The sequence below is a fragment of the Staurois parvus genome, unplaced genomic scaffold (assembly GCF_062004578.1).
Source record: "Staurois parvus isolate SC_StPar_1 unplaced genomic scaffold, SC_StPar_1.0 ptg000195l, whole genome shotgun sequence".
NCBI lineage: Eukaryota > Metazoa > Chordata > Amphibia > Anura > Ranidae > Staurois > Staurois parvus.
In genome coordinates this window covers 7663816-7679446 of record NW_028317991.1, presented here as the reverse complement: position 1 = coordinate 7679446, position 15631 = coordinate 7663816, and the positions used below count along the sequence as shown (strand labels likewise).

General features: G+C 41.1%; 1 protein-coding gene across 1 annotated transcript in view; it reads left to right on the top strand.

Annotated features, from left to right (window-relative positions):
• CHAF1B (chromatin assembly factor 1 subunit B) overlaps window positions 1-13695 on the top strand; it is an 85535-nt gene extending 71840 nt beyond the window's left edge. Inside the window, exon 14 of the mRNA XM_089677923.1 lies at window positions 8131-13695. Coding sequence (XP_089534049.1) covers window positions 8131-8261 — 131 coding nt within the window. The 3' untranslated portion in view covers window positions 8262-13695. The remainder of the gene's footprint in view (window positions 1-8130) is intronic.
• The last annotated feature ends 1936 nt before the right edge of the window (window positions 13696-15631 follow it).

Below are 15631 nucleotides of genomic sequence, written 5' to 3'. Positions count from 1 at the left end.
GCCAATCAGAGGCTATCACAGCACTCAGATGACCTGGACCGGGAATCCCAGATCCCAATTGTTCGCACAAGACCCGGGTCTCCCGGTGAGAGCCCAGTCTGTGTCGAGTGCTTCAGCACAAAGAGAGATACGCATATACACTATATTGCCAAAATGATTGGGACGCCTGCCTTTACACGCACATGAACTTTAATAGCATTCCAGTTGTATTCTGTAGGGTTCAATATTGAGTTGGTCCACCCTTTGCAGCTAAAACAGCTTTAACTCTTCTGGGAATGCTGTCCACAAGGTTTAGGAGGGTGTCTATGGGAATGTTTAACCATTCTTCCAGAAGCGCATTTGTGAGGTCAAGCACTGATGTCGGAGGAGAAGGCCTGGCTCGCAGTCTCCGCTTTAATTCATCCCAAAGGTGTTCTATTGGGTTGAGGTCAGTCAAGTTCCTCCACCCCAAATTCTCTCATCCATGTCTTTATTGACCTTGCTTTGTGCACTGGTGTGCAGCCATGTTGGAACAGGAAGGGGCCATCCCCAAACTCTTTCCACAAAGTAGGGAGCGTGAAATTGTCCAAAATGTCTTGGTATGCTGATGCCTTAAGAGTTCCCTTCACTATGTTTTAATTGGTATTGATGAATCTTGGTTTCGTTATTCACATGACTGGACCATTAATATTCCTGGCTATGTTATCTTTTGGACAGACAGGGTAAAAAGGTGATGGTGCCTGTCTCTATGTGAGAAGTGATCTCAGAGTGAATGTGAAAGCGGACCTAGTTGATGAGAGTGTGATGAGGCTGAAGCATTATGGGTGGAACTGCATATGGGGGTGCGTACTACAAAGGTAATAGTTGGAGTTTGTTATAGGCCACCCAGTGTAAATGAGGAGGTGGAGACCCAGCTCCTTGCATAGATCGAAAGAGCTGCAAGAGCTGGGAAAGTGATAATAATGGGGGATTTTAGCTACTTGGAAATTAACTGTTCCTACAGTGCCATTACTCCAGTCAAATGGCAAAAATATACAAACCTAATACAGGACAATTTTATGGTACAGCTCATAGAGGCCCCAACTAGGACTGATGCTCTGCTGGACCTGGTAATCTCAAACCATGCAGAGCTTATTACTAATGTCTATATAAAAGTACATCTGGGTAGCAGTGACCATAACATGATTTATATTATCGTTAGCTGTAATCAACAAGCACATACGGGAAAAATAAAAACACTCAACTTTAAGAGAGCAAAGTTTCCAAGGCTGAGAGCTGCTCTGCAAGACTTAGACTGGGAGGGAATATTGACATCGATGAACACAACACAGAAATGGGAGTTCTTCAAAAAGACTGTATGTGAACACACTGCAAAATATATTTCCATGGGCAACAAATTTAAAAAGCTAAAAATCCTATGTGGCTTACAGCCAAAGTTAAAAAAAGGTATACATAATAAGAAAAGAGCTTTTATTAACTATAAAAATGAAGGAACGCTATCATCGTTTAAACACTACAAAGAATATAACAGAATATGTAAAAAGGAAATAAAGGCTGCAAAAATTGAAAATGAACGACAGATTGCAAAAGATAGCAGGACCAACCCCAAAAATTTCTTCAAATATATTAATAGTAAAAAGGTCCGGTCCGAGCATGTAGGCCCTTTACAAAATCTAGAGTAGGTGACTGGGGACAAAGAGAAGGCAAATTTATTAAATACCTTCTTCAGCTCTGTGTATACAAAGGAGCATGGGGGAGCTCTTGTCCATAATGGGCATGGTATTGACACAGCTCCAGATGATCCACGTTGGCTCACAATTGATATGATCCTGAAATATATAGACAGAATAAAGGTGAATAAAGCACCTGGACCGGATGGCATACACCCACGTGTCCTTAAAGAATTGAGCTCTGTCATTTCAAAGCCATTGTTTCTCCTTGTTAGGGACTCTTTAATGACTGGCATAGTACCACTGGATTGGCGTAAGGCCAATGTGGTTCCAATATTTAAAAAGGGGTCAAAATCTTTACCAAGTAATTATAGACCTGTTAGTTTAGCTTCTATAGTTGGGAAGATACTGGAGAGTTTAATAAAAGACCACATAGATGTGGTCTTTCTGGAAAAAAATATGCAACAGACAGCATGGATTCATGAAAGACAGAAGTTGTCAAACAAATCTGTTTTTTTTATGAGGAGGTGAGCAAAACCTTGGCCAGAGGGGTGGCGGTGGGCGTGGTATACTTGGACAGAGGGGTGGCGTTGGACGTGGTATACTTGGACAGAGGGGTGGCGGTGGATGTGGTATACTTGGATTTTGCAAAAGCGTTTGACACAGTTCCCCACACACGGCTAATGTGTAAGGTAAGGTCTACAGGCGTGGAAAAATCTGTATGTAAATGCTTAGAAAACTGGCTAAAAGATCGTATTCAGAGAGTAGTGGTTAATGATTCATACTCTGAATGGTCTGGGGTCATCAGTGGTGCACCCCAAGGTTCAGTGTTGGGACCCTTACTTTTTAATATATTTATAAATGATATCGGGTCTGGGATTATAAATCCCATTTCAGTCTTTGCAGATGACACCAAGCTGTGCAGTGGACTAACGTCCTTACAGGATGTCTCCAATTTACAAGCCGACCTCAATGCTCTGTGTAATTGGGCAACTATGTGACAAATGAGGTTTAATGTTGATAAATGTAAGGTTCTGCACTTGGGGGCTAAGAATATGCATGCAATGCCAAGCTGCAGTTTATAAAGCGAGCAAAATCCTCTCCTGTATTAAAAGAGGTATAGACTCCAGAGAGAGAGATATCATTTCCCCCGGTACAAATCATTAATAAGACCTCATCTGGAATATGCAGTTCAATTTTGGGCACCAATTCACAGAAAGAACATTGGGGAACTGGAGAAAGTACAGAGAAGGGCAACTAAACTGATAAGAGGCATGGAGGAGCTCAGCTATGAGGAAAGATTAGAGGAACTGAATTTATTCTCTCTTGAGAAGAGGAGATTAAGGGAGGATATGATCTCCATGTATAATACATAAGGGGGGATATGATCTCCATGTATAATACATAAGGGGGGGGATATGATCTCCATGTATAATACATAAGGGGGATATGATCTCCATGTATAATACATAAGGGGGGATATGATCACCATGTATAATACATAAGGGGGGGATATGATCTCCATGTATAATACATAAGGGGGATATGATCTCCATGTATAATACATAAGGGGGGATATGATCTCCATGTATAATACATAAGGGGGATATGATCTCCATGTATAATACATAAGGGGGGATATGATCTCCATGTATAATACATAAGGGGGGATATGATCTCCATGTATAATACATAAGGGGAGATATGATCAACATGTATAAATACATAAGGGGGGATATGATCTCCATGTATAATACATAAGGGGGGATATGATCACCATGTATAATACATAAGGGGGGGATATGATCTCCATGTATAATACATAAGGGGGGATATGATCAACATGTATAAATACATAAGGGGGGATATGATCACCATGTATAATACATAAGGGGGGGATATGATCACCATGTATAATACATAAGGGGGGGATATGATCTCCATGTATAATACATAAGGGGGGATATGATCACCATGTATAATACATAAGGGGGGATATGATCTCCATGTATAATACATAAGGGGAGATATGATCTCCATGTATAATACATAAGGGGGGATATGATCACCATGTATAATACATAAGGGGGGATATGATCTCCATGTATAATACATAAGGGGGGATATGATCTCCATGTATAATACATAAGGGGGGATATGATCTCCATGTATAATACATAAGGGATATATGATCTCCATGTATAAATACATCAGTGGTTCATATAGTGAACTCGGTGTAGTTATTCATCCTGAGGTCATCACAGAGGACAAGGGGGCACTCTTTACGCCTGGAGGAAAAGAAATTTCATCTCCAAACACGGAAAGGTTTCTTCACAGTAAGAGATGTGGAATAGACTCCCTCAAGAGTTGGTTCTGGCTTTAAAAAAAGGCCTGGATTGTTTCCTAGATACACACAATATAACTGGAAACTAACATTGATGGGTAAAGTTGATCCATGGAATATCTGAATGCCTCTTGTGGGATCAGGAAGGATTTTTTTTCCACTGCAGGAGCAAATTGTATCATGCTTTACTGTGATTTTTTTTTTTTTGCCTTACCCTGAATCAACTGTGGGTATAGGATTATAAATTTTTTTTTTTTTAATGGTTGAACTGGATGGACTTTTGTCTTTTTTCAGCCAAACTAACTGTGGAACTAAGGGGTCAAGAACAACCCCACACCATAATTCCCCCTCCACCAAACTTTACACTTGGCACAATGCAGTCAGGCAAGTACCGTTCTCCTGGCAGCCGCCAAACCCAGACGTGTCCATCGGATTGCCAGATAGAGAAGCATGATTCGCCACTCTAGAGAACACTCGTCTCCACTGCTCTAGAGTCCAGTGGCGGCGTGCTTTACACCACTGCATCCGCCGCTTTGCATTGCACTTGGTGATGTAAGGCTTGGATGCAGCTGCTCGGCCATGAAAACCCATTCCATGAAGCTCTCTACGCACTGTTGTTGTGAAGGTCACACCAACTTTGTAGGTCTTTAGCTATTGACTCTGCAGACAGTTGGCGACTTCTGCGCACTGCATGCTTCAGCATGCACTGACCCCGCTCTGTCATTTTACGTGGCCTATCACTTGGTGGCTGAGTTGCTGTTGTTCCCAGTTGCTTCCACTTTGTTATAATACCACTAACAGTTGACTGTGGAATATTTAGTAGCAATGAAATGTCACGGATGGACTTATTGCACAGGTGGCAACCTATCACGGGACCACGCTTGGAGTCACTGAGCTCCAGATAGCGACCCATTCTTTCATGAATGTTTGTAGAAGAAGTCTGCATGCCTTGGAGCTTGATTTTATATACTTGTGGCTATGGAGGTTATTGGAACACCTAAATCCAATGATTCGGAAGGGTGTCCCAATACTTCTGGCAATATAGTGTATGCGGCCCCACAGATAAAGACCTATTTCCGTGAGGCTGCATATATGCGTATGGTCAAGGGGAAGGAGTTAATGAGTCTGCCCCAACAGAGTGTTTACTTGTTCGAGCATCTGCTTTTATTGCCTAGGGTAAACTGCTACCTTTTACCAGAAGAGCAGATCTGTCTTTTTAGACTGCAGCATTCTAACTGTAAGAAACTGTCACAATAATAACTTCACATTGTACACTGTTCTGTGCATGCAAAACTCATGCAATCTTGGCATCTTCTGGGTGCCAGTATGAATAAATTCCTGTGCATGTCACGATGGCTAAAAACCCAGCACCTGGATGGAGCTGGGGAGATATCATCAGCAACAGCAAGGAAGCTGGGGGATATCGCTGGAGTGGAGGTGACTATTTGTGAACTTTCAGGTCATTTTCCCCATTGCTGTTGAAGTCCTTTTGGGTAACTCTTTCTTCCAGGACTGCTTTCATTAAGAAACCTGTAAGGGGTAAACATTACATTGCACTGTATACAGATAATATAGTTCACCTTTGGAACATGTTACATCATGCCGCTGCAGACAGCTTGTAGTTAAGTGTTCTTGCATGGAAAGACCACTTACTGTTATCTCACATATATATTCTTATTATTATAGCCAAATTTACCACCCTAACTCCTCCCACAGGTTTTACACTACATAGACAGTAATATACCGAAACGTGCGGATTGTTCCTGATTGGTGTGCTATTACTTTGTGGAATGTTTCGCCGAATGGTTCACAAAATATCGGCGTTTTTGTGGTGAAATTGGTCCCGTTGGAATGAATGGCGGAATGTTCAAAGCTAGAGTGGGAGCTGAAAAATCAGGACATGATCTCTAAACTGCCATCACTCCCTCATTTTCAAGCCCACCTACACAAATCTTATATCAAAACGTTCAGCTATCCCTGCTGCCACTAAAAATGTCCACAACTAAGCCATAGTCCTGATAGTTTTCACAATATGACCATTTGTTTGCAACTCACGCCGCCCATTGACATTCATTGAAACGCCACTCTAGCCACCTCAAATTTGAAGGGAAATTTCTAAACTGCGACTGTGCCTTCATTTTTAGTATTTCAGAGACATACTATGCATCAAAATGTAGGTCTGGGTCTTGTGATTCTCACAATATAAAGCGCTTCGTTTTAGGATTTAAAGTTTTTATAACTGCAACCATTTGAAGACGCCAGTGAAGGGAGCAAATTGGAGCAGTATGTTTTTAACCGCTCTTCTCTGCCCTATTTGAAATCTAATTTTGATTTTGTGACAGTTTGGCCGGCTTCTGGTTAAAGGTTTGGAAATAAGTTTTCTACAGTAGAGAATATTTGAGGTGTTTCAACGCCCACTGCAGTTGTAGACTACTGGTGGAGGCAAGAACACTTCACTCAATTTCCCCAGAAATTGTAGCTTTTCTAGTTTTTAATGGACTGCGATGGCGCTGATAAGTTCCCTGGTAGTCCATTCACTCTTCCTGCAGCTTTGAAACTGACAGCCCATACAGGGGTAGAGGGTCAGAACTGTTGGAAGGGTGCAGTGCTCTACAGGCTCATGTGAAAAAAAAAAAATAATAATAAATGCACATTTTTATTTCTGCAACAGTATGTGCATTTATAATTTCTTTTTTTTTTCCCCCCCTGTTGAACTTATCCTTTCAAGCAGGGGTGCCCAACCTGTGAGCCCTCTGATGTGGCCCTCGACCTTAAACCAGAGAAGTCCATGCTCTGGGTTGGCAACCCGTTGATCACTATATGGGCTTGCTGACCTGTCATCCCAGAGTATCCGAGTGCATTGAGTGGCACCACAGCAGAGTAAGCAATCGCCCGTGGAGTGAACAGGAGCCACATAAGCCGATGTTTCCTCTGTAGCCATGGCTGCTATCCTAGGCAGAGTGATACCAAGTGCACTTGGCCTGGGACCATTCTAGCAGCCAGGAGAGCAATACTAGCAGAAGCTGCAAGAGGAAAAGAAGGTCTGTGTGTGAACCATCACATACACTGGGCATATTAGCAGGTTAAGAACTATTAGGCTGCTTTCTCACTGATCTGCGGGTGCAGCGCTGTGCACCTTTGGCTTTCCTATGGGCTATGGTATGCACTGAGCCACGGACTTCTATTTTATCCTACGTGTTTTGTGTGCTTTCAGGAAGTGCACCTGCAAGATATAATAAAAGTCTATGGCAAAACACATCTGACCTGGTGTGGGGGGTGTTAAAACCCCATAGATGAGAAGTGTTTTTACCACACACCCCGAACCACTGGTGTAGCGTCAGGGGTCGCAGTGGTGACCCCGCCCCATGCTCCAGGGGGCCTGTGCGGCCTCCCTGTCATATTTTACAGTTAAGAGGGGCGGCATATGCAGGAACCAATCCTCTCCATTTTTCCTCCTGAAACCTCTGAAAGCTGGCTTCTCCTCTCTCTCCTATCAGCATTCAGTGACTAGGAGGAAAATGTTCATTATGCTCTTCAAAATAAAAAACTTCAAATACTGAACCATTTCATTTTATTGTGACCCATGACCGCTTACCAAATCACTTAAGTGGCCCTCGCTTTTCAAAAGGTTGAGCACCCTATCAGTATTTTTTTTATTTTTTTTTTATATTTACATTTAGTTTTAAGAGTACATGTGACAAAAACAGGAGAATAAACTTGCATCCAACTTAACAGTTTCAGACAGATTAGGTGCAAGGTTTTGTTTCCAATGCAGTTTTTGGTTTTGAAATGCAGGCACTGCGAGGTTTCTGTATGTACCTAGAATTTTAGCCCACTCTGTTGTTTGCACGGTCTGGGGTCACCTGACCCAGCTGCACCCTCAAGTGTCATTTCTTCCATGTAATTTGGCATGCCGTTTTCTGTTGGCTATCCAGTGGGGACAGCTTTCTGTGCCACTGACCTATGATTCTTGGTAAAACCCTATCAAATTTCTCCATTTGGAGAAAAGGGACTTAAGAAATGTTTTGATGAATCTTCATTTCAAACAAAGGTGCTCAAATACAACAAAAGTGCAGTCTGCCATAAAAATTGTTGTGTCTCTTATTTATGTCTAACACACATCCATCTGTTCCACAGATAACTCGCCAGTTCAGGACCCATTCTGCAGACCTCCAGAACCCAAGCGTTTGAAAACAGATGTTCCTCAAGCTATGGTAATAGATGACGAAATGCCAAGCTGTAGCAAGGATTGCGATGAAATGTCATAACAAAAAAAAAAAACGAACAAACAAAAAAAAAAAAATCTTGCTGGACCATGTTGGATGTGTTAAATGATATGTTCAGAACACAGCTGCTGGTCTCCCTACTGTGCAACTATCAATGGACCGGAGTCCTATCCGCACTTCCTAATGTGCCACATGGATAAACGTTGAGAACTGGCTCAGCTGCACTTCAGAGGATTTTCTGCATTCCGAAGCTTGATATTTGTTCTGATTGTTCTATTTAAATTGTAACTCCGCATTTTGACAAATTTGATCCAGTGTGATTGATCAATCCAGATATTGATTTTACTGGTAAATCATGTAGATGAGCTGCTTCAACAAGAGGAATAACTTTTATGTCGTAAACTTTATTTTTTTATCCATGGACTACAAGTGAATGCCTCACCTACTGGGTTTTATAAAAAATCTCATGGTTCCTCTGTTTTGGTCATCATGGGGCTGGTTGTTGTAATCAGTTCTGTGGTGTCTGCCATGCTGTCCTGAACCTGTACTGGGAAGATCTGGTTAGTGTACACAGTCCTGGGGCCAGATGGGTGTTTAGCTAAATGTATTCCAGGTGCATCAAAACAAAAGGTTTTCAATGTCTTCCTCTTGTTTTCTTTTTAAACCAGCCACAGCCTGAGTAGAAAAGCTCATTACCTGCCAGTATGCTGTAGAGAAGAGACTTGATCACTGTGGGGAAGCAGTGGTCTGTTTACAGAGCTCTGACATGCCCACTACTGCTGGCCATGGTATGCTGAAAACCCCGCTTCCACCGGTGCTGCCTAACAGTGCTTGCTTCTGATCAGATTGGATGCCGTTTCTGTTTGGTCAATAATTCTCCACCCTACTCAATCTATTTTGTCAAATGGTGGTGCTTGAAGAGCTACCCATGGCTCACGTTCTGGCTGTTTCACCTGGAATCAGATAAACTTTGAGCCGTGTGTGGAGACCTTTCCAGAGACAAACTGCCATGGGCTCCTTCTAGTGTTATATGGCATCATCTCCCTCTCAGCACAAAGACTGTCACTAACTCTTACCTCTTCTGGAGAAGGTAATGAACTGTGGCCTTCAAATAACTGAACAGAGATCAACATATTTAAAGGTAACTAGTAGTTGATAGACATTTTTACCATCCTATCATTTTAAGACATTTACCCAAAATTAATTTTTGTTTTTGGAGAATTTTATCTCTAGTCAGTGACCTCCTCCTATAAATATGCTTGATCTTGTGATGTGGACTTTCAGCACATTCTGCAGTTCAGCTATAGATGATGTGACTAGTCCAACCACACTTCATGCCTTTGTTCCTCAACGGCTTGCATTGTTGGAGCCGCTCCAATCTGCACTCATAAAAAGTTGCGCACAGCATATCTCAATCGTTACGAGTCCCACAGATTTTCTAAATATGATACGGCATGCCTCTTCAGTGCCACACCAGGAGCTAACACAGGACCTGGTTATGGACGCCAGTTTTTGCAGGCTTTGTAACCACTCCTTCAGCTATAGGAAGCTATATAGAGGCAATATGGGGTTGATCTAACACTGGAGAGTGCAAAATCTGGTGCAGCAACTGTGCATGGTGGCCAAACGGCTTCTAAGTTCAGCTTGTTCAGTTAGGCCTCTTTCACACGGGCGGTCCGTATGTCCATTTACAGATGAAAAACGGACATTCATGTATTTCTGTGGACTAGTGAATGTGAACGGATGATCATCTGTTTACATCCTTTAATGTCCGCATCCCTTAACATCCGTTTTTTTGAACGGAAGAAAACCCTTTTCTTCCGTTTACATCCGTTTTTCGTTTTTTCGTTTTTTTTTTTAAACGGACGAAAAACTGATGTGAACTGATCCGTTTTTTCTTGAAAAAAACGTGACTGAACTGATGAAAAAAAATGGAACACCTGTGTTAAAGGGGCCTATAACTTTGGGGGAAAAAAAACAAAAAAAAAAAACCTGGAAGCTGATTGGTTTCTATACACAGCTGCACCATATTCTGCACTCGCCACTTTTAGTAAACCCCAATGGCTGATTGCAAGGTTTGAACTATAGATACTTCAACAGCTTCTGTGAGCATAATAGAATGGGATAGGTAAGACATAATAAGTACAAAATTGACTTTTGTGTTCTGTTCAGTTTAACAGGATTTAAAATGTATTTTTAAGTCGATATGTCATTTTAGTGATGACTCAACCTCTGAGTGCAATATTTTCAGCACAGATAGGTGGTCCAATGTAAATCCGTATGCAGCACGTCTCTAAGGAAGTGTATAATACCATCTTTATAGGTTTCAAATGCTTACAATGGTTTTAGTTCTGGCAGCAAAGGTAACTCTTACCAGACATAAGGTTTTTCTTTGACAACTGCAGTGAGATTAACAGTAGTCCTCCATAGCTTAGGGCCTCGTGCACACAGATATACAGCTTGCAGAGCCTGCGGAGTGATATTCCATGGATCCGCTGCCACGGTGTACAGCTGCACATTGAGATGCATTAAGAGATGGTTGTATGTGGTTGGGCTCCGGGAGCTGCATAAAGCATCTGCATGTGACCTGACATGTTCTGAATGCAGACTATTTGGGTTTGGAACATAGATCAAGGCAGGTATGAGTGCTTTTCACATCCCCCAGTGCACAGCTGCCTCTTCTAATGGATCTCAATGGGCAGCGGGTCCAAGCGGCTTTGCATGCTGTATGGCCATGTACGATAACCTCTTCACGCAAATATGCGGCCTCTTGGCGCCTGGGCCTTGACGCCTAGCGCCCGCATATTTGCATACCATTTGTAAACAAACGTGCAGAGAGCGCGCGCTCCCAGCACATGTGCCAGTGTCCCACGAAAGGTCCTGATCTCTCCTTGCGATCGGAACCTTTCCGATCATGTGACTGCCGTGACAGCCAATCACGGCGGTCACTTGACCCTAAACCCTGCCCTGCCTCCCGGCGTCAGAAACCCCTTAAAGGGCCAGGAGGCGCCGGCGTGAAGGGGTTAAGCCTGAAAGCTGCTGAGGCAGGCAGTAGTAAAGCAGTATGGTGAATGAGCCCAGCCCTCTCCTGCTTTTTTTTTTTTTAAACCACAATCTGGAATTTCAAACTCCCATTTCTATTGCATTGCACACTATTGGTGAAATGTATTATTGCAGCACAAACCCAACTGAAGAGCGAATGTACTAACGCAGGGACTTTTCCCACTTACCATTGTTCAAATACCTCATTAGGTTCAATAAAATGAAATGTGAACTTTTTAATAAACTGATTATTTGAAGTAAACAGTGCTTTCAATGAAGATTAGAAACCCAGCTCTTTAAAGCCGAAATCAAACCAAAATGTATTTTATTTTTGCCAGAACTGGAAAGAGCTAGAGTCTCTCAACAATATAATTTTAGTATAACGGGGAAAGGTTGAAGCATCTGAAATGGTTTTTCATTTGCAATCTGTGCTTTCTAAGTGACAGCTGCTTCTCTCATTTACTTTTGGACGGGTGTCACAGACACAGGAAGTGAGGGAATTTCTATATAAATGTTGTTCCCATTCTATTTAAAGAAAGACAAAAAGCCGTAGCGAGGGTTTAATCTTCTGTACCTTTGTAAGCTATGGTTCCTCAATCCACCAAGAATGTAACCCAAGGAGTTGGAAGGGTGGGGGTAGTAGAAAAGGACAGTCCTTCAGCACTGAGCAGTCTTTCAGAAGCTGATGATTTCCATTTACAGTAGAAATTCTTTTGCTGTAATTGTTTGGTGTAGGTCAGGGATGGGCAACCTGCGGCTCTTCAGCTGTTGTGGAACTACATTTCCCATGAGACATTGCAAAACTGACAGTTACAGCTATGACTTGCAGAGGCATGATGGAACTTGTAGTCCTGCAACAGCTGGAGAGCCGCAGGTTGCCTACTCCTGGTGTAGGTAGTATGGACAAATTATTTATACTGTATGTTAGACACAGCTTTTTGGTTAAGTAGGGAAAAGTTAGGACTTCTGTCAGTTTTTTGTTTGTTTTTTCCCCCCCCCCAATGATGAGTTTTTCCTTCACTTCCTGAGTACTGTCTGTGATGCATTTTTATTTGCACTAACATCCATATTTTTACAACAAGCTTTCCGAGTGTACCTACTTCTTCAGGGCTCGTTCATGTATGGAAACTGGCGTGAAGGTACATCAGATTACATCTGTTTTTATGCACGCTTCAAAGAGTTTTATACACATTACAGATTTCTGTGCAGAACAAAATCTGCACGTGATACTAATGTGTTGTGAACATGGCACATAGAGAACAATTGATTTTGGTGTGCCCTTGCAGAACGCGCATGCAAAAACTAACATCTCTTCACTTGTGTGAACAAAGCCTCAAGGGCCAAAGTCTGCTTGGACTTTAAGGCCTCATTCACACCTTACGTGCTGAAAAACTTCTGGAAACTGACATGCAGATTTCACTTGCAGACACATCACTTTTCATTCGCACTTCAATTAGTTTTATACACCTTACAGTTTTTTTGCACAGAAAGAAATCTACACGTTACTAGTGTGGTGGTGTGAACAGGGCACATAGAGAACAATTGATTTCACCGTGCCCTTGCAGAACGTGTGCAGAAAAATTGACGTCTCTGCACCGTGGTGTGAACAAGCCCTGAAGAAGGGGGTACACACCCTGAACGCTTGATCCCAAAAATCAGATATTACTGCAAATAAAAACAAAAAAGTATCACAGACAGTACTCAGTTGTTTTTTTCTTGCAATACAGCTATGATCATCCCTTCACGTTACTGACACTGGAAAGTAAGAGGATATCCCACTTCCTGTTGCTGTGACAACGTACACATTGGATTGCAGATCACTTTGGTCTTGAATTTGGTGCTGAATTGAATCTTCCCAGCGGGCATATACAGCAATATAAACCTACCCTTTCCTTATTCTATCCACAAAATATAAAGTTTTGGCTTTGCATTGGTAGAGTGTTCCCCAACCAGTACAGCGGATGCCTACATTTTTGTGTGGGTTTTTTGTATGTGTATACAAGCATGTTCTCTTGGAGTCCCTGAGCTGAATCAAAAGAGCAATTCCAGCAGCAGTAGGTCATTGGCAATACCAGCTATCCTTCATGCCTGTTGCTATGGAAAGTTTATCTGATATTTGTCCACCTATGTCCTCTGATGTCATATGTTCTGCACTTTGTATTCTACGATACGGTCATTTTGTAAGTCCTCTATTCTCTGGCAGCATTGCCTTGTATGAGTACTCACCTCTGACAGATCAGATATTTACGCATTTTCAGTCTAGTTTGATACAGTTTTATATATATAAATATGTGTATGTTTAATAGTTATTTGCTCAAGCCGAAGAATGGATGCTAAGTGTATGTTTTGTAAATGTTTTTATTAAGAACATCATTAGTGGTTTATGGGGGATTTTTGCTACTCAGATAAAAATCACTAAAGATTTTTTTGCTCATATTATGTTTGTGTCATTTTTATTCTCTTTTGCTCCTGTTTTTTCTATGTAATTTTTGCCGTAGGTCAGTGCGATGAAATTAAGAGGGAAGGTGGAAATGCTCAGATTTTTTTTTTTTCCTTGGACAGCATGCTCCCAGCTAACATGAACTGCTCACACTTTATTGCAGACATACCACCCTTTCATTAACAGCCCTACCCAATATAGAAGCAACTGAACTGCAGTCCTTCTCTCACAAACTTGGATATGGAGTCCTGCCATGGAACTACAGACACAACAACATGCCTGTAAATGGCATTCTCTGGCAGCCTCTGAGTCTGCTCTAATAGAAGTCCAGAATGGGATGAACTGGTGACGTGACATGACGTGACGTACCGCGTTGCCTTAGTAAGCTCTGTGGCCAATGAGAGGAAGCAGTTATTTAAAAGTGAAGAATAGGTTCATTTAAAGCAAACCTTCCTTCCAAAATGTAACGTTTCCTCCCTGCACTACTACACCCAATGATATATTAAAGGATAAGTGTATCTTTTGAAAAGCAAAATATACATGTTTTTGCAGGGAAAAAAAAATTAGCATTTATTTATTTTTTTTCCCCCTAAGGAGTCTGCAGAGCATTGCACCCACGTTCAGCAGATCATGGGGTGCAGTCTCAGGCTCCCGCAGACTCTTTGTATAGCTGCCTGCCCGTACCCTACACAGGCAAGGCAGCAGGGTGGATTAGATTTAAATCAAACTGATTTAAATCACGATTTAAATCACTAGTCAGTAAGGCTTGATTTAAATCCTAGTTTTCTACATAAAGACTAATTCTTGCTGGTATAACTTTAATATACAAGTAGATGAAGATTTTTAGAATAACAGATTTTCAGATTAGTTTTTTATCCCCAATTTAATAGGTTAATCATTCATATTTGGACAACTTTTCTGTTGTACTTAGGAAGGAGAAAAATAATCATTACCTTAATAACAATTTAAATAGATTTATTCATCTGAAACAATAACATTCCAGCATATGTGATTTGCTTAAACATCCATGTTTGTTAACTAATTTGGCTAAACAAAATCTATATATTTTAAGAAACGTAGACTGTCAGCCCCTTCCTCCTCACACTTAGTTTCACTTTCTTCTTGTGCAGATCTATTCCACTCCAAACAATCAGAAAAATATTGTTTCTATTCTATTCACTGAACTTCTTGAAACTTAGCACTGAAGGGGTTGATTCTGTATTCATAGGTTTGTAGAAGTTAGGATGAAGGTCTTTTTCTTAACTCTGTTCATGTTATAACATTTTTGCTGTGAAGAAGAGGCATGTGATCTCCGCTGAGTCAAATTCAGTTTTGAGAACTGCAAAAGTAAACCAATCATCTGTGATAATATCTTGTAGGCAGAGAAACTGCCCAATAATCTTACAAAAACCTCTGGAAGAGCATGACATTGTGAATGGATTCATGGAATTTATTTACCAAAAAAATTAAACATATACAGCCTTATTCTACATAATTAAAAAATGAATCTTTATGATGGAATAACCTTTGGATGGTAATATATTTTCCTCCAAAAAACATTTTATTTAAAAAAATCCGATTTAAATCAAAAAAATCCAATTTTTTTTTTTTAAATCATTGATTTTTATCCACCCTGCAAGGTAGTTACTTGAGAGCAGGAAGAATCAATGGATTAGTGTTGCCAGAATCCTGCAGCATTTTTTTTTTACTGACAAAACATGGCATATTTACTGACGGAGCATTTTTTTTTATTTTTTTTTTTACTGCCAGCCTGATAAAATGACAACTCCTATTAAAAACTAAGACATTCAATATCTAAAAACCGTGTAAACACAATATGGAAACATTGACAATACCCATAACAAGTAGTTTGCCTCTTTTACACTTAAAAAATCAACCCAGCATGACAAATTATTAGCCCTTGATTTTT